Consider the following 21468-nt stretch of genomic DNA (forward strand, 5'->3'; position numbering starts at 1 on the left):
ATTTGATACACATATATATTATAAAATGATACCACAGTAGAATTAATTGATACATTTGTCACCTCATATAATTACCCTTTCTGTGTGTATAGTGAGAATATTTAAGATCTATTCTTTTAGCACCTTTCAACTGTATACTGCAGTATTGTTAACTATAGTCAACCATGCTATACATTAGATCCTGAGAACTTATTCATCTTATAACTGGAAGTTTGTATCCTTTGACTGAAATCTCCCCATTTCCCCCACTCCCCAGTCCCTGGCAACCACCATTCTACTCTCTGTTTCTATGAGTCCAGATTTTTAAAATTCTACATATAAGTTAGATCATACACTGTGGTCTTTCTTTGTCTGACTTGATTTACTTTGCATAATGCCCTCAAGATCCATCTATGTTGTTGCCAAGTGGCAGGATTTCCTTCTTTTGTCATGACTGAATAATGTTCTCTGTGTGTATGCATGCACCAAATTTTTTAATCTGTTTATCTATTACATGCATACGCATACACACTGTGTGTGTGTGTATCTATCTTGTGTTTTCTTTAATCATCCATTGGTAGACACTTACATTGCTATCTCTTGGTTAACTGAAGATTGTCTTCTGGGCCAGGCAGTTTGAGTTATCATAAAGGCCTACTGTGAATCACATGTACTTTTTTTAGAAATCCAATCAAGTGTTACCATCAGACTCTAACTTAGTTATAAGTGAAATAAGGCATCTGATTAGAAATAGCAAATAAGAAATGTTTACACTACACTGATGCAGTTTGTACTACAAAATGAGATCTGAGCTGGGTACTAGGAACAATTGTAGAGTTCATGAACCACATTACTGCAGAAGCAAATACCAGTACTCCTATTCATCTTCCTGTCTGAGGTACCATTGCACAGTACAGTAATTAATAATAGTGATCATTAATTAATTAAGAAACATCATTTTGGTTTTCCTTTGTTGAAGAAGATAAGGAAGCTTGTGAAATGTTTTAGGAAATTTTCCATAAAGATTATTAAAATATTTGATGAGTCTTCATTTTTTTTTTTTGAAAATTTCTTTGGACCACCTTATTTTCTACATATAGATATACAAGATAAATATGATGCTACTGAAGTTTTAAGAACTCCAAATGAACTGTATTCTTTTATTATTTTAATATACTTTTATAAATTAAATATATTTATATTAAACTTTTATATTTAATATAAGCATATTGCTGTGGATGAAACAGACTTTTTTCTACCCTCTACTTTTTATTTTATTTTATTTTTTAATTATATTTTATTGATTATGCTATTACAGTTATCCCAGTATTCCCCCTTGCCCCCCTCCACCCAGCACCTGCCAGTCACTTGGGCAGTCCCCACACCGTTGTTCATGGGTTGTCTGTGTAAGTTCTTTGGCTACTCCATTTCCTATTCTGTATTTTATCCCCATGGCTATTCTGTAACTACCTATTTGTACTTTTTAATCTACTCACCTCTTCACAGATTTCCCCCAAACTCCCCCTTCCACCTGGCAACCATCAAAATGCTCTCTGTATCCATGACTGTTGCTGTTATTCTCATTTGCTTAGGGTTTTTTTTAGATTCAGTTGTTGACAGATAATTATTTATTGCCATTTTATTGTTTATAGTTTTGATCTTCTTTTTCTTAAATAAATCCCTTTAACATTTCATGTAACAATAGTTTGGTAATGATGAACTCTTTTAGTTTTTTTCTTCTCTGGGAGCTCTTTACCTGTCCTTTGATTCTAAATGATGTCTTTGCTGGGTAGAGCAGTCTTGTCTGTAAGTCCCTGCTTTTCATGACTTTGAATATTTCTTGCCAGTCCCTTCTAGCCTGCAAAGTTTCTTTTGAGAAATCAGTGGACAGTCTTATGGGAGCTCACCTGTAGGTAACTAACTGCTTTTCTCTTGCTGCTTTTAAGATTCTCTGTCTTTAACCTTTGGCATTTTTAATTATATGTCTTGGAGTGATCATCTCTGCAACCATCTTGTATGGGATTCTGTGCTTCCTGGACTTGTATGTCTATTTCCTTCACCAAATTAGGGAAGTTTTCTTTCATTATATTTTCAAATATAAATATAGATTTCCAATTTCTTGCTCTTTCTCTTCTCCTTCTGTCACCCCTATGATGGGAATGTTTGAATGCTTGAAGTTGTCCCAGAAGCTGCTTACACTATCCTCATTTTTTTTTATTATTACTCTTTTTTCTTCTTGTTCTGATGGGTTGTTTTTTAGTTATGTTCCAAATCATTGATTTGATTCTCAGCCTTATCTGCTCTACTGTTGTTTCCCTGTAAATTGTTCTTTATTTCAATTACAGAGTTCTTAATTTCTGACTGGACCTTTTTTATGTTCTTGAGATCTTCACTAAGTTCCTTTAGCATCCTTATAACCAGTGTTTTGAACTCTGCATTTGATAGATTGCTTATCCCTGTTTTATTTAGCTCTTTTTCTGGAGTTTTGCTCTTTTCTCTTATTTGGGTCATGTTTCTTTTTACCTCATTTTAGCAGTCTCTCTGTGTTGGGTAGAGCTGCTCTGACTCCCAGACTTGGTAGTATGGCCTAAGGTAGTGGGTGTCCTGTAGGATCCAGTGGCACAGCCTCCCCTATCACTCAAGCTGGGTACTCAAGGTGCGCCCTTTGTGTGTGCTGAGTACACCCTCCTCTTGTAGTTGAGCCTTGACTACTATTGGCAGGTCAGTGGGAGGGATTTACCCAGGCCAGTCAGCTGCAAGGACTGGCTCTGACCACTGACCACCAACCTTCAACCTCCAGGGAGGATCAGCTGTGCACGGGCAGGGTAGGGTGGTGGTGCTCTGATGTAGTCTGTAGCTGTCCACTGGGTGCGCAGGCTCTGGGGTTTCCAGGGTGATGCAGGCCAAGGTCAGCCCCCACCTGTGTTTGTCCCAGGCCACTCTGACTTGTCTGTAAAGCAATATGAGGCAGTTGCTACTTGTGCAGGGCTTTGAGATTCCCAGGAAAAGCCAAACTGTGAATCTGAATCTAGGCTGGCTGCTGCTAGTGCCATGCCTGGCGCCACTTAGCAAGACGTATGGGGCCTGGTGGCTCATTGAGGCCGGCTGTTGCTTGTTTGAGAGAATTTAGGAAGTTGTGAAGCATGAGCCAGCACCAGCCATTCTTATGGAAAAGTCTCTGTTAACAGCATGGTTAGGCCTGTAAGTTGGATGGGACAGAGACTCAGGGGGTATCCAGGAAAGGGCAAACAGCATTAGCCAGGTTGATAGAGCCTAAGATATGGCACCAGCCTGCTGGCTCTGTGGCTCTGTGGCTTTGTGGGCCTCCGCCCATCTTTGTGTAAGAGAAAGCTGTTCCCCAGCTCTTGCCTTGATGCCAGACACTTCACTTCCTCCCTGTATGCCACTGGTGCCTTTCAAGCTGCAACCCCAGTGCTGGAGCTCAGAGGGAGTGAGTCTGAGTAGGTGATCCATGTGCTAGTTTTTTAAGAGGAACTGCTTGGGACTCTAGGAGGTTCTTCCACTGAGTCTCCACCAGTTTTTGTAGCCAGAAGTTATGGTGACTTACTTTCTTGTCAATGGGACCCTGGGCTCAGGGGCCTGGTGTGGGGCTGGCACCCCTCACTTCCGAGATATCCCTCCTGCATTTTTATCTACCACATGTGAATGTGGGACCAGCCCATTCTGTATCTCTGCCCCTCCTACCAGTCTGAATGGATATGGTTTGTTTAATTCTGTAGTGGTAGGACTTCCATTCAACTTGATTTCTGACTGTTCTGAGTTATGGTGGTTCTATAATTTAGTTATAATTTGGATGTAGTTGTGCGAGGAGGTGAGCCATGTTTGCCTATGCCACCATCTTGACTGGAAGTCTAAAATAGCTCCTTATCTTCAGTTGCAGATTCTTTATCCTGTCCTGTTATGCAAAATGTTCAGCCTCCAAAGTCCAGCCCAGTGATACCCACTGTTGTGTCAGGAGCCTCATCAGTGAGAACTCCTCCTGCTGCAGACCACTTCTCGGAACCTGTGGCCTCAGTCACACGGCCGCCAGAGATGCCACAACAGAAAGGTATTGGAGAAACTCACTATGTGTGCAGAACACATATCCACACAACTCAAATAGGTGATTTTTAAAAGTCAAACCGTATAACCACAATTTTTAGGACATATGAAAATAGTAATATATAATCTCAGTTCAAATACAACTGTTTCGTTTTCCATATGTTAACTTTCAGTCTCTATGAATACATTTTACATTATTGCAATCATAGTTTAAATATTATTTTGTATTTTGCTTTTACATTTACTAAATTATTCACACTTCTTCATCTATCTACATAGTCTTTGTAGTCATTTTTCCGGCTAATAATTCATTGAGTCAATGAATTATAATTTATTAGTCCATCCCTCTATCATGGAACATTTATTGCCTATTTTTAAAAGTTGTTATAGTTTCTTTTATAATAAATACCCAAGATTTCCTTACTTCATGTATTTCCATATCCTATTTGATGATCTCTATGCTTTGTCATTATTATTAGTGGAAAAAGCAGCTTTTGACCCAGTTTGGTGAATGAGAGGGGCAGAAATGAAATTGTATCTTACTTCGGAGCATTGACAAATGATAGTTTGTTCGTGTGCTTGTGATAAGTGACAGGCAACTAAAATGTGTTGTTTTTATCCTGTCTTCCCACATTTTCTTTCCTTTTGGAAGTATTCATGATTATTTTCTGTCTGGTTAAAATTCCAAATCTATTGGTATTTCAGGTTAATATATTGTAGTTTTCATTTGATGAGAGATGACCGAACTGTTTTAAGAAATCTACAATTTGTATTTCCAGAGCAACAAGTAGTAATGTTTTTAGGGACTGCACGTACTGTGTAATGAAAACTTCTGACTTTGCATAGGAAGAGCTCTCATGTTCTGAAACTCAGAAAAACATCATAAATCCTTAGGCTGATTTCACTGCCTATGTCTGCTGAGTATTTGTGTAGTCTCCAGTGCCTTTCTATCATTTGATCAGATTATACATTACAAATTTTCTATTTGGTTTTATAGGAAAACCAACTCCAGCACCAGGGAGTGTCCATTGATTTCCAACTATCCAGTGGGTATATTAGGAACAGAATCTAGTTTTTTTTTAAGCGTTTGCCTTCAAAGTAAAGGGCTGGTAGGCAAGTTTTGCTTGTCATGAATGAGTAAGAGTAGGTTGAACCCCTAACTGAATGAATGCTGTCTTTTGTGGTTTTCCTTTGCATTGATGACTCATTCTTTTTCGTAACTATTTTGCTTGTTTTGACCACTTAAATTACCTCTGCTAATTTTTTTCCTATCATTTTCTTTTTGGTCGTTTTACTTTAAATGCCATGTTGTTATCTTACTGTCATTTTGTAAACCATTTTCCTACTAAACAATCATGTTTCCTTTTTTCCTTACTAAGTAGATTTGGAAAGAGAAGGAGCTACCATTTATTGAGCACTTACAGTGTGCCAGTTACTTTATATTTATTAATTCATTTAATCCCCATATCCTATGATGTAGATATTACTTGTTTTACAAGTGAGAAAAGTGAGATTCATAAAAATTTGTAACCTGCCCAAGTTATAAATTTAAGCAGTGTAATGAAAGATTTCTAAATCAGACCTTTCTATCATTATGCTCTTTCTATAAAATGAGGCTGAATTTTTTTGTTGTTGGCTGTTAAACTCTTGATTTTCCTAAAAAAGCTCCTGACTTGAATAAGTAACAGAAAAGATAATACTGGAGACATTTGAATTGTAGCTTTTCATATTCCTTTTTCTTAAGTAGGAAGTTGGAGTCTTAGTGGCCTCTGCCTTTGGCCAGTCTGGGGTACACAGCTGATTGTTGGTGTGCGTTAGGGCTACTCTTTATGTTGTGCAAGTTGTAGTTTGCGCAAATGGTGCCTCCTGCAGTTGTGCAGTGTATGGCCTGCATAGGACCTGGTGTGGGTCTGATATGGCTACTAAAATAGTACTGCCTAAAGGAGGTGAGCCTTTTCCTCCCAGCTTCAGAGATACCCTTGCTTAGTTATTCTCTCTAGGACTCAGCAATTTTTACTGGTTTTTAGAGGAGAGGCTTCATATTTTTGCTCCTAATAGTTTTTTTTTTTAAAAACCTCTATAACTACTTAAGCATTTTTCAGATTGCCATCTAAAATTTTTCACCAAAATTTTAAAGTTACAGCTACGTAATTTTCAAATATTGCATATGTTGACTTTTAAAACAAAGATGTGACATTATTCTTTGTATCCACTGGAATGTACTTACCTTTTTCCCTTAAAAAATACCCAGATGAGCCCTTTTTTAACATTTGAAAAGTTTATATTTTTTTCCTTTTTCTCCTTTATGTCATACCCTCTCCTCTGAATGTAATGATATAGTATATTCTTAAGCTAGAAACTCTTTTACCCACTTATATCATACTTCTCTGCCACAATGATACCATCTATATAAATTGAAATTTTAAAATTTTTTTTTATTGTCTATGACCAAAATTCTAAGCATTCACATTTTTTCTTCTGATTAAATAAGCAATACAATATTATTAGTATATAGTTGGTCAGAACAACATAAACATCAAGACTTTTGGTATTTTTTAATGCAATGTACATTTTTATTGAAAATATATATTTCAATGAGCTGAATCCCTCTGCCTTCTCCCTGCTTAACTTTGTGTATCTGAGTTGTATATGATTCATTGTTAGACTAAGATAAACTTTAGCTAGACTTTATTCTTTGTTATTTTTATACATATAATAGAAACTTTGTTAATGTAATATAGATAAGAATGATATTTGAAGGGCTTTATTAAAGCAATATTTATTCTTTTGGGTTTTTAACCTTCTGAGTTACATGTCAGAAATTTTTATTGTTGTTTGTTAGATTTTATTTTCCAGAGAGTCACTGACATTATTATTACTTTAATGTAGCATTTTACAGTTTGAAAATACCTTTCATCTGTCTGTCACTGGATCATCATGTGAAGCGGGCATATCATATTTCATTTTCCATTTATAGATGAGGAAATTTTGGTTTAGAGAGGTAGATCTCTTACACAAAGATACACAGACTACCAAGGAGGGGGCAAGACCTACTGCCAATCTTCTGCCACGAAACCCAGCGCTCATTTTACTGATTCAGTAATTCAAAATATTGTGAATTTCATTATGCCATTGCCAGTATCTTATCCTTTCAGTGTATTTTTATCAAAACTTCAAGCTGTGATATAGGTCATTTATTTTATGGATGGTATCTCTATATAATGTAATTGGTAAAGGCAATCCTTATTTTTAAAACAGTGAGACAAATTTTATTCATTGTGAGAAAGTCTGACTTAATTTTCTATTCCAAGGAAATGTTTTCATATAACTGCAATGGGTATCATAAACTCCACTGAGAAATAAATGGCAGCATATATCATTTAAGCCACGTTACTGTATAGAATCAAATTTAAATATGGAAGCTCTAATATGGTTTTTTTATGGTAGGTTATAAAACCTACACAATGAGTAAATATACTTTTTCTCATTACCAAATTTGAAATAAAGCAATGCAATGTGTACTGAATATTAAGCAATTTATGAAGAAAGGATTATCTTGAAAAGCATTGTATTCCTGTGGTAAATATATGTGTATCAGACTCTGGTTATTTGACTTTTTACAAATATTTACATTAGGGATCAAGTATAAATATCAGAAGTAACTTAATTTTAATCAGTTATTGTGATAAAAAAAAAGGGTGTTCCTATGTATATAATAAAAAGAAAGATGTACATTGCTAGGTAGTAATAAGTTTATCTGCTAGTAAACTTTTTTTTGTTAAAAGGTAGAAAGAATGAAATACTGTATAACATGAGGTAGGAAGTGATAATCATAAATATGTTATGATAAAATAGGTTGAAAAGTACTTTATTGAACATCTCATATTGACTTTAAAAGAAATCACATAGAATTTATATCCATGAATTTTATTCAGTGTATCTTGAAAAAGTCAGTAGTCCTAGAAAACATTCTACTTGTTTTTAAAAGAATAAGCATTACTAAGGATACCACTCAGGTTGGTGAAGTTTCTTTTTTCTAACTAATGACTTGCCTGAGAAATAAGTATTAACAATAGATGAAGATAACTTTTAAATTAAATATACACAAAACATGTTTTTAGATAATAGTTAATATTTATATATTTAGTGTATTTCAGGCACCATTCTAAGCTTTGTACTATGGATATTGATTCATTTAGTCCTCAAAACACTATTTGAAGTAGTTATTACCTCGCTCACAGATGATGTGTTGAAGAACAGAAAGATTAGTAACTTGCTCAGGGACACACAACCAATAAGGGGTACACCTAGAGTTGAACCCACAGTCCCCATCTTTATCCCCAGTGTCATGCTGCTTGTCAGTCAGTATTTCTTAGTGTTTTTGCTTTGGTCTCAATGGGACTCCTTCCAAAGCAGTGAGTTGTTTAACAGTAGTGATTGGAGACCACATACATGCAGAATTATTAAGTAAATGTCTCACCCTACTTCTCAATATTTCTGAGTTAATTAATATTCTAGTGAGAACCAACCCTATTTCTAACATGTGTCATCTTTAACTGTAACATGTATGGCAGGGTAAAAGAAAGTCTGTAGATTTACAATGCCTTAATTATTTAAGGAAGGAGGACACTTTCCCTTTAGCCTGAGATTTTTGTACCTCAGAGCAATGTGTTAGAGTAAGATTTAGGTTAAGTTAAGAATACGTGTTTCTCCTAATTCTGGCAAGATGGAGGCATAGGTGGACGCACGGTACCTCCACGCACAACCAAGATTAGAACAACAACAATTTAGAGGCAGAATAACACCCAGAACTGATAGAGAATTTATCTGAATGGAAGTCGGACAGCCAAGAAGTTGAAGTAGACCCGTACATCCAGACCGGTAGGAGGGGCGGAGAGGAGCGGCCGGGCGCGGGTCGGGGGGCGCAGAGAATGTGGAGAACTGGGCGCATAAGGCAACCGGGAGCACGTAAGGCATCTTGGGGGGCGCAAGATCGCAGCGGGTGGACCCTGAGTATGCAAGTGGCAGCTGGTGGACCCAGTGAGGCAGCGATTGTGGACCAGGGCAGAGTGTGCAACCCAGGATCCCAGGGAAGGGACTGAGGTCCCAGGAGAACGGAGCTACCGCCATTGTTCCCACCAGCCCCCGCTTCCGCCCCCACATACAACCTCACAATCTAGCGACTGGGGTGCCCAGCCCCAGTGAACACCTAAGGCTCCGCCCCTCACCGTAACAGGGGCGACCAGTCCAAAAAAAAAGAGAGAGACATGTCTCAAACAGAAGAACAGATCAATGCCCCAGGACTCATCCTTTTAAATGACCGAAAGATAGCCAATCTATCAGATGCACAGTTCAAAACACGTGATCAGGAAGCTCACAGAATTGGTTGATTTTGGGTGCAAATTAGATGAAAAAATTCAGGTTACCATAAAAGAGATGAAGGAAGATGCACAGAGAACCAATAGTGATGGAAAGGAAACTGGGACTCCAAACAATGGAGTGCACCAGAAGAAAGAAAAAAAACAACCAAACAGGAAAGAATGGAGAAATAAGAATTCAAAAAAACAAGGAGAAGCTTAGGAACCTCCAGGACATCTTTAAATGTTCCAACATCCGAATTATAGGGGTACCAGAAGGGGAAAAGGAAAAGCAACAGATTGAGCACGTATTTGAACAAATAATAAAGGAGAACATCTGGCAAAGGAATTAGACTTCCCATTCTGGCAAAGGAAATAGACTTCCAGGAAATTCAGGAAGCTCAGAGAGCCCCAAAGAAGTTGGACCCAAGAAGAAACACACCAAGGCACATCATCATTACATTAGCCAAGGTAAAAATGAAGGAGAGAATCCTAGAAGCAGCAAGAGATAATGGGACAGTAACCTACAAAGGAGTTCCCATCAGACTGTCAGCTGATTTCTCAAAAGGCACCTTACAGGCAAGAATGGGCTGGAAAGAAATATTCCAAGTCATGAAAGGCAAGGACCTATATCCCAGATTACTCTATCCAGCAAAGCTCTCATTTAGAATGGAAGGGCAGATAAAGTGCTTCTCAGATAAGGTCAAGTTAAAGGAGTTCATCATCACCAAGCCCTTATTTTATGAAATGCTAAAGGGACTTATCTAAGAAAAGAAGATAAAGAAAAAGCATTTATAGTAAAAGGACAGCAAACTCACAATTATTAACAACCACACCTAAAGCAAAACCAAAAGAAACTAAGCAAACAACTAGAACAGGAACAGAACCACAGAAATGGAGATCACATGGAGGGTTAGCAACAGGGAAGTGGGAGGAGGAGAGAGGGGGGAAAGGCACAGAGAATAAGTAGCATAGATTGTAGGTTGAAAATAGATAGGGGGAGGGTAAGGATAGTATGAGAAATGTAGAAGCTAAAGAACTTACAAGTATGACACATGGACATGGGAGAGGGTGTACAGGTTGGAGGGGAGTGAAGGGGGGAAATGGGACAACTGTAATAGCATAATCAATACATTTTAAAAAAATACGTGTTTCTTTTGTGAAGTGAGAGAATTACCGTTGTTAACAACGGCACTTTCCTAAGTAGATAAGTTTTAGGAAAGAGAGTAGTATGGAAATTGATTCCCTTAAAACCCTCCTTTTTTGAGAACCCTTGGAAATCTTTCCAGTATGCGTATCTAGTTTGAAGACCAACTTAGGCAAGATAACATTTGCTCATAAATCTCAACGCTTGAATTTTAAAAAGCGAACCTCCACAAAGGATTTGTTGTCTTAAGACTAGTTTTATTTATTTCCACCATAGCTGTATCTAGGGGGCAGTGAAGAAACCTTTTATTAAGTAGCCCCAAGGATATAATCTCTTGGAGAGTTTTGCCTGTAGGTACTTTACACCAAATGCCCTTTGAAAATTATTGGAGCCCTGTTAGTTGTAAAAGTCCTAATAATGTCAAATTCTATCTATTATGGTTTCTTGCCTCTTCATTTAATATAGTCATACCTTGGAAGTTCGGATTAAGACAGAATAAGTTAGGATATAGCATTTCCTCCCCATTTGGTGGTGTTGGTTGTGATTAGGGTGGAAGGTACTCATGTACAATTTTGCAGTGGGTTTTGGGTTGAGCTCTGGAAGACACGACGTGTTCTTACAAATGCAGTCTGTGTTGTACATAGGTTCTGGCTGTGGAAGGGGGTCTCAGTAAAGGCACTTGGGAAACTCTCATAACCATTCACATGTAGCAGAGCAGTAACTTGGCTGAAAGTTCCTTTCTAACTGTAATTCTGCATTTGTTGCCTTTTGTATGTACTGGACCCAATCTAGAACAGGGCACTTAAATTTGGATTGATTGTTATTCTGGAGCTCTTACTATTCCTCTGTGAATTTACTAAAATGTCATATCCTTGTGCCATTAGTATTAACCAAACTTTTAACTGAGTTTACTTGAACAAGCAAACGAAGGCTAAAATCTGAGCATATTGTTGCATTTGAGGAAGGGCTTAAATCTTGATACTTTCATATCCAGCACTTCTTTAAAAGAATTGCATCTTTTTTCAGGAAATTAAGTTTTGAGTATTTTGAGTGACATTCTGGTAATATAGTAAATTGACAAGTATAGTGTAATCTGAAATATAATAAATAGTAATTGTTTTATGCTCTTATTTATAAATATCTTCCAGTGCATTGAGTAGTTCTATAAATCTTTTTATCATTGTATAGGCATCTCATATGCTTCTAATTAAGCACTGGATATTTTCCCAGTAAGTGAAATAAATCCATTTTGATTCATTAAATATGGAGAAAAGGAAAATATTTATCTTATAATACATATGGTGTTCCTTTGATTATAGAGTCAGCAACCTGCATATTCATTCAGTCATGAAAGAATGAACTCTCTTCTGATTTTTCCCCTCATTATTGGCCTCTCTAAGCTCAGCACAGTAAATGGAATTTCTTCCTGTTTCTTCCTTCTCTTGTTTCTTTGTATCATATATATACATACACATATAGGGTAGGGAGGGCAAAATTAGGTTTACAGTTGTGACCACGTGAAACATGGAGTTTATTTTTGTATTTATTTTTATCATTTGTTTTCCAATTACAGTTGACATACAACATTATATTAGTTTCAGGTGTACACCCTAGGGATTAGACATATAATATACTAAGTGATCATCCGATAAATCTGTACCAATCTATCACCACAGATAGTTATTAAAATATTATTGACTATATTCTCTATGCTGTGTTTTACACCCTCTGTAACTATTCTGTAACAACCAATTTGTGCTTCTGTTCCCTTCACCTATTTTGCCCATCCCCCCAAATCCCCTCCCATTTGGCAACCATAAAAACGTTCTCTGTATCTATGAGTCTGTTTGTTCTGCTTTTTCATTGATTTTGTTTTTTAGATTCAATTGTTGACAGATGTGTATTTATTTCCATTTTATTGTTTATATTTTTTATCTTCTTTAAGAAGACCCTTTAACATTTCATGTAATACTAGTTTGGTGGTGATGAAGTCTGTTAGCTTTTTCTTGTCTGGGAAACTCTTTATCTGTCCTTTGATTCTGAATGATACCAGTTGCTGGGTAGAGTAATTTTGAATGTAGGTCCTTGGATTTCATCACTCTGAGTATTTCTTGCCAGTCCCTTCTAGCCTGCAAAGTTGTTTTTTGTTTTTTCTTTTTTGGAAATCAGCTGACAGTCTCATGGGGGCACTCTAGTAGGTAACTAACTGCTTTTCTCTTGCTGCTTTTAAGATTCTTTGTCTTTAACTTTTTGCATTTTAATTATGATATGTTTGGTGTGGGCTTCTTTGGGTTCATCTTGTTTGGGACTCTGTGCTTCCTGGACTTGTATGTCTGTTTTCTTCACCAGGTTAGGGACATTTTCTATCATCATTTTTTCAAATAGGTTTTCAGTTTCTTGCTCTGTCTCTTTTCTTTCTGGTACCCCATGATGTGACTGTTGGTATGCTTGAAGTTGTCCCAGAGGCTCCTTAAACTGTTGGGCATTTTTTGTTTTTTGTTTTTTTTTCTTCTTGCTGTTCTGCTTGGGGGTTTTTTGTTTTCACATAGTTCAAATTGCTAATATGATTCTTAGTTTCATCTACTGTACTGTTGATTCCCTATAAATTATTCTTTATTTCAGTTAGTTTGTCCTTCATTTCTTACTGGTTCTTTTTTTTATGTTTTCTATGTCCTTTTCATGCTTCTGAAGTTCTCACTAAGTTCCTTGAGCATTTTTGTAACTATTGTTTTGAACTCCATATCCAGTAACTTACATGCCTCCATTTCATTTTTTTTTTTTTTTTTTTTTTTGGAGATTTCTCCTGTTCCTTCATTTGGGACCTGTTTCTTTGTCTTCACATTGTGCCTGCTTCCCTATGTTTCTTTCTGTGTATTAGATTAGCGCTGCTGTGTCTCCTGCACTTGGTAGAGAGACCTTGTGTAGTAGGTGTCCTGTAGGGCCCAGTGGTGCAGCCTCCCCAGTCACCTGAGTTGGGTGCTCCAGGTGTACCCCTCTGTAGGCTATGTGCACTGTCCTGTTGTAGTTGAGCCTTGATTGCTGTTGGCGTCACTGGGTGGGATTAATCCTGGGGCCAAGCTGCTAACCAAGACTGGCTGCCACTAGTTTCAGGCCTGAGGCCACTTAGCAAGAGGTACAGGTTACGCAGAGGCCATATGCCATATGTTTGAGAGATTTGGGAAAAGTCTGAAGCATGAGGGAAGACAGGCCATTTGTATGGAAAAGCCACTGGAAACAACTTGTGTGGGCCTACAAGGTTGGTAAGGAAGAATCACCAGCTCAGGGCAAAGAGTGCTAGCCAGGTTGATTCAGATATCATACCCACCTGCCATCTCTGTGAGGGGAGAGCTCATCAAAGGAACAGTGGCTTCTGCCAGTGTTTTTTTTTTGTCTGGGAGAAAGTTGCCCATCACCCCACCTCTCACTGATGCCCAACAGTTGTTCTTCCCTATATGCCCTTGGTGCCTTCAAGCAGCTGCCCCAGCACTGGAGCTCAGAAGGAGTGAGTCCAAGTAAGTCTGTGCCCTTTAAGAGGAACTGCCAAGGACCCCAGAAGTACTCCGTCTAACTCAGCCTCAATTCCTGCTGGTTTTTTACAGCCAGAAGTTATGGGGACTTCCCTTCCTGGAACCGGAATCCTGGGCTTAGGGGCCTGGTGTGAGGCTGGGACCTCCGATTCCTCAGGGGGGACCTCCGCAGCTGAGATATTTCTCTCAATATTTATGCAACACTCATAGGTGTGGAACCAGCCCATTCTGTTTCTCCACCCCTCTTACCAGTCTTTATGTGGCTTCTTTAATTCTCTAGTTGTAGGACTTCATTCAGCCAGATGTCAGTGGTTCTGAATGTTCAGTAGTTCTGAGGTTCAGTTGTAGTTTTGATGTGGTTGCAGGAGGATATGAATACTGCATTTACCTAGGCTTCCATCTTAACCTGAAGTTATTATTTATTGTTATTGTATTATTTTCCATATGAACAAATGTAAACCTGCTTTTGCCCCATTCTGTACTTTTTAAAGTACAATGCTAATTGCATTTTAAGAAAGTACTTCATTTTTAAGGAAGTCCTTAAATTGAAACATTTAACTAGATTTTCATTAGAGGAACATGGCCCTGAGAATTTGGTCTTTCAAGGTATCAAGTTTATTTCTTATATTTTCTGGAATTATTTAAATTGATTTTTATTTTCTCAAATGAATTTGTAATAACTGCCACTTTATCTATATTTAGATGGTGTTTCAGTGAAGCCAGCAGATTTTTTCATGACTCTTTTAGTCAGAGTGTGGAGATTGCAGCTTTACTCCTGTGCAATTTAAACTTTCTTCCCTTCTAAGCTCAAATTTTACTCTTTAATAGTTTTTTCTTATAGACATGATTACGTTTATCCGTGCTAGTTTAAAAGATCACCTAAAAAGTGCATCAAGGGACTACCGTGTGAGGTCGGGCTTCATTGTGCCTCCAATATTGTGAAATGTTTGTGAAAATTCACTCTGTGTTCCTGGGTTTTTCTTTTTTAAAGCTGATCTATAAGATTTTCCTTACAGGTGGTTTATTCTTATTTATAAAGTGTTTTCATTAAGATTATTTTATTTTCCCCCTTAAAATTTCTGTGGATGTTAATTTTTTAAGTATTGATTTTACCACATTAATTAAATAATGAAAAGTCCCAATCAGATTTATACAGGGAAGTATTAAACAGTTACCAGCTGCTGTGCCTTTTCTACAGAATCTGCCTTCTCATGGTATATCTCACCGAGGACCACTTCTTCACCACCTACATCAGACTCACAAGCAGGCAGTAGACTGAAGCTGGGATGATTGGCCATCTCAGAAAATACACTTTTCTGTAATTGCCACACTTGCAGGGTCATAATTAATAACCTCCCTCCCCTTTCTTTGAACATCTGCTGTGAACAGAGAACTATGCTGTATACAGTTCTTTTCTTTAACTGTCATTCTTTTTCCGTTATGAGAAGTGAGTTACCATCAAGGTGGCATTAGCAGAAGGAAGGTATCAAATATCTATCTACCTGTGTTGTATGCTGAATACATTCATATCAGTATAATGATCACTGCTCACCAAGAATGCACAGTCCCAAAGGAAGTATACCACAATGGCCCTAAGGTTAAAGAAGGTAAACATTTATAGAGCTCAGAAGGATTCTCAGACATTATCATTGCAGTTTCCTGTTAATTATCAGTGTAATTACATGGTACTTTTTTCACACTTAAGTCAGCCAGTTCATATTAAAGCTGCTTTTACTAAACTGCTTTCAGAGATTTTCTAACAGTTTTGGTTTTGATAATAAATTTGCTAATATTAATATGCATGCTGGGGTGCTCTTTGGAATGTCAGAGTTCTTTCTCACTTTTAATGCAATGTCAAATTTTATTTCTCATCTTTCCTGTTGGTTTGACTCTTGTGTTTGTGCTTTCCACTTTACAGGCATGCAGTATGGTGAATATGTTAATAATCAAGCTAGCTCCGCACCAACTCCCTTGTCATCAACTTCCGATGATGAGGAAGAGGAGGAGGAGGATGAGGAAGCAGGTCTGCTTTAGCTTTACACCAGTTCTTAATCTTTTCCTACTCAAGGTTTTCTTTTTCCTTTTTTTTTTTTTTATGTCCACAGTCTTACTAGCCTCTTTAAAAAGTATCTTTGTAGATTTAGCTCAATGAACATGCGTGGTTTAGGTTATATAGAAGGTTGGGATCACTTGAAATGAGGTGCTTTGCTTGTTTGCTTTGTTTTTCGTCCTTTAGACATTTTGCCATGTTTGTTAAATAACAATGCATCTTTCATGGTGGTAGAGTGCTCTCTTCTTGTAGAAATGCATTTCCTCTTACATCATGCGAAAGAATGAGTATTGATTGAAGCTTTTGACTGTTGATTGCTCTAACACCCTTTTAGGAGTAGCATTTTATTTTCTCCTTTGCATGCTACTATAGTCTAATCAAAATGAACCATTTAGATTTTATAACAGTGATAGAGAAATAGGACATTATTTTTTTTTAGGTCCCTTTGGCACATATTATATATTTAAAAAGCCCCAAATTTACAGTTATTTTCCTACTTCATGTAATAGTTCACATCTTGTTACTTGAGGAAATTATATATATGATTATGTGTTGCAGCCTGTTTAATTTTTTTCTGCCTTTAACAGAACAGTGCTGAATGTTAAGCAGTTCAGTCTCTCCATTAATTCTAATAGTTTAAGACTGAACCAGTAAATGATGACCTTTTCAAGTTACTGTATGTATGACCATGATTCTCCTTCTGTTACCTTTATTATTGAATGGAAGGATTTGCTTTGTATGCAGTCCATTAACTAAGTTTCAATTTCTCATGCATTGAGAGTTCCAGATGAGGAGTAATTTTTCCTTCTCTAAATGTGTAACTGCCCTTCTATCTGAATTTTATGTAATTTTTATCTTATATAACTTCAATCTTATAGAAAAGTTGGAAAACGAGCAAAAGAAACTCCCATATACATTTTCCCTAGATAGATATTTTTTGACCCATTTATTTTATAATATTTTATCTATACAGTTTTTTCTACATCAATTGAAAGTAAGTTGGGGATACCATGAATCTTTGCCCCTAAAATCTTCAGTATGTATTTCCTAATTGTAATTTTTTTAATTGTTGTACTTTTTTATGAAATAAAACATTTATTTGAGCAATAAGAACTGCAGTCCAGGAGGGAGAGATCAGGTAGCAACCTAAATTCTGCTCCAAAGGAGAGGCCACTTCTTATAGATAATTTGCCTGCCCATGGTTCCCACTTTAATGCATTTCATGTAAGTGAGGTTCCCAAATTGTGAGTTCTGACTTGTTTAAATCCTGCAGTTCTGATTGGTCAGTATAAATGCAAATGAGGATATAATTTGCATAGTTAAGATTGGACAGGGCATGTCTCAATCCATCGATCAAAAGATGAAACCAGGGCTTCCCTGCAATAGTTGACAACAAGCTGGGCATAGTGTGGGAAGCAGAAAGGTCAATCTGAGGTCCCTTCCAGTACACCAAGCAGACAGGGATCCCATCAGCAAATGGCCAGTGGACTTTTATTATTCAATAATTTGGACCTTCGGTTGACCATAGGGAGTCCCCTGTAGATTACTTCACAGGGTGAGATAATGTTTTATATAACATAAACACAATACAGTTATCAGGAAATTGAACACTGATACGGTAATATCTGCTACACAGTACATAGTCAAATTTTAACAGTTGTCTCAATAAGATCTTTTATATCTAATTTCAAGGCCAAAGGATTCAATCCAAAGTCATGCATTGAATTTAGTATTCATTTCTGTTTAGATTGTAAAGAAATAGTCCTCAACCTTTCTTTCTCTTTTCCTCACTTTAATATTTTTGAAGAATATAGGGAAGGTATTCTGTACAGTGTCCCTCAGTGCAGATTTATCTGATGGGTCCTTGTGATTAGGTTCAAATCATGTGTTTTTGGCAGGATTTTCACTGAAGTAATGTCCTATGAGTGCATTCTGTTGGAGGCACATGGTATCAATTTGTTCCCATGTTAATGATGTTAATTTTGATCTGTTGATTAAGATGGTATCTGTGTAGGTTCTTTAATTTGTCCTACTTTTCACTCTTGAAATTAATAAGTAATTTGATGCTATATAAATATTCTGTTCTTTATTAGGCCGTCATTAGTTTTAGCATTCATTAATGATTTTCTAATTCCAGTATTCTTTATTTATTAGTGAAGATTTCATTATGGAAGAACTTTTCCTTCTCCCTTGATTTCTTTGAGTTCATACTGACTTGTGGATTCTTATTTTACACAGTAGGTTATAATTCATTACTATCATTAGTTATTTTGATAGCTACTTATCCTAGACTTGGCCAGTGGCAGCTCCTTGACACTGTCTTTTTAAATGTTCCCATGAATTTTTAAGCACTTACTTAAATACCTTAGGCCTCAGTAAGGTGTTCCCAAATAGTCTGGTACTTACACTGCTGCATCCCTGGAGAATGAGACATTTGTCCAAGCAGTCCTGGTTCCTTTAATAGAGAACGGTATTTTAGAAACCAAGATTTGATTGTAATGTATTATCATTACTACTATTGGCCCTGAGATGAGATCATGTTCTAATCTCAGTTTATTCTTCTGTATAATTTTACAAGGCAGAGATAATTGGCTCCATTTTATAGATGAGTTGATTGTGGTCTGAACAAGTTAGGTAACATTTGTCTGGTGGTACAATACTAAGTAGCACAGTGGTGATGCGCACTGAGTTCTCTGTCTCCAGAAAGGTATGAAGAGAAAGGCTTCTCCATCTCCTACTGAGAACACAGCACTGGAGTAGGAAGGAACTAAAGGACATGTGGCAGTATGTGGTCACATAGTGTTTCACATGTTACCGTCTTCCTCTGCCTTTTTTATTTTGCAGCAAAATAATAAGACTGTACTTTGGACATTTTTGCTAGAATCCTGGTGTTCTCTATTCATGATTTCTTAAAAAATCATCTGTTGATTGAAAAATGAGCAGATGTTGTCAGTGAGGAGAATGAAAAGTGGAAAGAAAATCTAGCTTTAAAATGAAATTTGGTTTTATTTTTTAAAACCATACTCAGTTACAATAATTTTTTATATGAAAAGAGATAAAATAAAGTGGCTTGTATTGGTTTGGGGATTACATAAGTATTTTTTAATCTTTTTATAGGTTTTTAAATTTTTAGTTACAGTTGACATATAATATTAGTTTCAGGTGTACAACATAGTGATCATACTTTTATATATGCCAAATTGGTTACATGTAAGTATTTCTATAAAGTAGAGATTTGGAGTGCTCTAATTTTTAAACATTTCCGTGTTGATTAATTTTCTGTATTCATGAGATTTTTGTGTGTTTAGGTTATGTGGAATTTTTCTCCAATTTTGAAAACATTTATTGAGCAGTAATGAAATATCTACTAGCAGGTTTGGAAATCAGTAGCACTACTCCAGAGTTAAAGTTACTATGTACTTATTGTAGCTTTTCACTTGTGCAGGCGTGTAGTTTCCTTGACAGCAGGTCTGTCCAGCAGCCAAGTACAGGAATATTTTAAATTTTCAGTTTTAAAAGAAAACTTTTTTTTTCAGATCTAATTTTATATTAAAACCATCTAATTATATTTTTAAATTACATACTATAACTAGGCTTTCTTTTTAAACTTTCCTCATCAAATTCATATTTGGAAGCTAAAATAGGATTTTGTACTAGGGACAGACGTATTTTATTAGAAATGTCTAAAAATTCAGAATTGTTGGAAAATAAATTTAAAATTAAAGAAAATGGTTTTTATTTTAAATTCTTCTCTCCTTTTTGAACTTATTCAGCCCACAACTATTTGCTCCTTCAGTTAGTGCCAGCGTAAAACTTCCATTAGTTTTAGGTACAATAATGCAGACAAATACTGTCATACTGGTAATGGTAAGGAATACTGACTTGAAAGTGGGAATGAAAGGGAATAAACAGTGAAAGAAAAATTGAGAAGTGAAATAAAGTAAAAGGGAAAGAGGGGAAAAAACAAAGTCTAAGTCAGACTCCAGGCTGTGACAGCTCTCGTCCCTAGATCAGCTAGTGTTCTGTTACATGCTGCGCAGTGCTCCCAGTCGCCTGCCCTGTGGGGAATATTCAGGTTGGGAAGAGGTCAAACAACAGGAAGCTCTCTCCTGTGGTTCTGGGAATGCTACATGTTGTAAGTAATGTTGGGGAAAAAAAAACATTTTTTATTTTCCATAATGAGTTTTTAAGATGCTAGTCAGTTTTTGTTTGACTTTCACGCAAGGTAAGAGTAATGATTCAGCGCCAAGCACTACGTCAGAGATAATGTTTATGGTTTGCTCAGTTATGTTAAAGGCAATGTAATTTGATACAGAACAAGTTAATTTGAATTCTATAGATAATCAGACAATATTGTCCTACTTAGCTCTAAATTCCAAAGAGAATTTTTTTAAGTAAGTAATACAGTATTATTAACTATAATCACCATGCTGTAAATTAGATTCTCCCATGCTTACTCATCTTTTTTTTAATACTTCATTTAACTTTTTTTTATTGATGTTTTTTTTAGAGAGAGAAACATCAATTTGTTGTTCCACTTATTTATGCATTCACTGGGTGATTTTCTTGTATGTTCCCTGACCAGGGATCAAAGCCACAACTTTGGCATACCTGGACAACACTCTAACCAACTGAGCTGCTTGGCCAGGTCCCAGACTTACTCATCTTATGACTGGGAGAATGTGCTTTTTGACCAACATCTCCCCTTGCCTCCCCACCAAGAGAATTTTTAAAAGTGTTCAATCCTATCTTTCCCTTTAATGGATGTACTATTTTATTATTTAAACAAACAAAGATGCATTAAATTCAATGCATATTTAATATATATATATTTTAATATTCCATTTCTTTTTTTTTAAGATTTTATTTATTTATTTTTTAGAGAGGGAAGGGAGGGAGAAAGAGAGAGAGAGAGAGAAACATTAATGTATGGTTGCTGGGGGCCGTGGCCTGCAACCCAGGTATGTGCCCTTACTGGGAATTGAACCTGCGACACTTTGGTTCTCAGCCCGAGCTCAACCCACTGAGCTACTCCAGCCAGGGCTATTTTTTTTTAAATTTTATAAATGTAAGCCAGTTCCTGAGTCTGTAAAGGATATAAAAGGATATTCATGCTATCAAGAAAAGTATTAGTTTGGGGGGTTTTGGTATTCATCTACATTCAACAGAAAATGTGGCAATGTATTTGCAGGTAGTACCTGTTCCATGAACATGCACTTTGCAAACATCCTGTGTATATGATTGCTGTAGGTAGCCGGAAACTCCATCTTTCTGTACAGTGAGAGCGGGCAGACTATTAGGGCTAAAATGGCAGGGGATTTGGTACCTCTGTCTAGAGTAGAATTC

At 36.6% G+C, this 21468-nt stretch overlaps 1 protein-coding gene across 6 annotated transcripts in view; it reads left to right on the plus strand.

Moving 5' to 3' along the window:
• The window catches only part of SEC24B (SEC24 homolog B, COPII coat complex component), a 92452-nt gene that overhangs the window by 32900 nt on the left and 38084 nt on the right, over nt 1–21468 (plus strand). For 2 of the 6 annotated variants that reach the window (XM_045820275.1, XM_045820277.1), the window contains exons 3-4: nt 3875–4048; nt 15991–16095. The exons of 1 other annotated variant lie outside the window; for it this stretch is intronic. In XM_045820275.1, coding sequence (XP_045676231.1) covers nt 3875–4048; nt 15991–16095 — 279 coding nt within the window. The remainder of the gene's footprint in view (nt 1–3874; nt 4049–15990; nt 16096–21468) is intronic. 3 more of the 6 variants (XM_045820278.1, XM_045820279.1, XM_045820280.1) reach the window with 2 other exon arrangements.

The sequence above is a fragment of the Phyllostomus hastatus genome, unplaced genomic scaffold (assembly GCF_019186645.2).
Source record: "Phyllostomus hastatus isolate PE091 unplaced genomic scaffold, TTU_PhHast_1.1 phas_scaffold_39, whole genome shotgun sequence".
Lineage (NCBI taxonomy): Eukaryota > Metazoa > Chordata > Mammalia > Chiroptera > Phyllostomidae > Phyllostomus > Phyllostomus hastatus.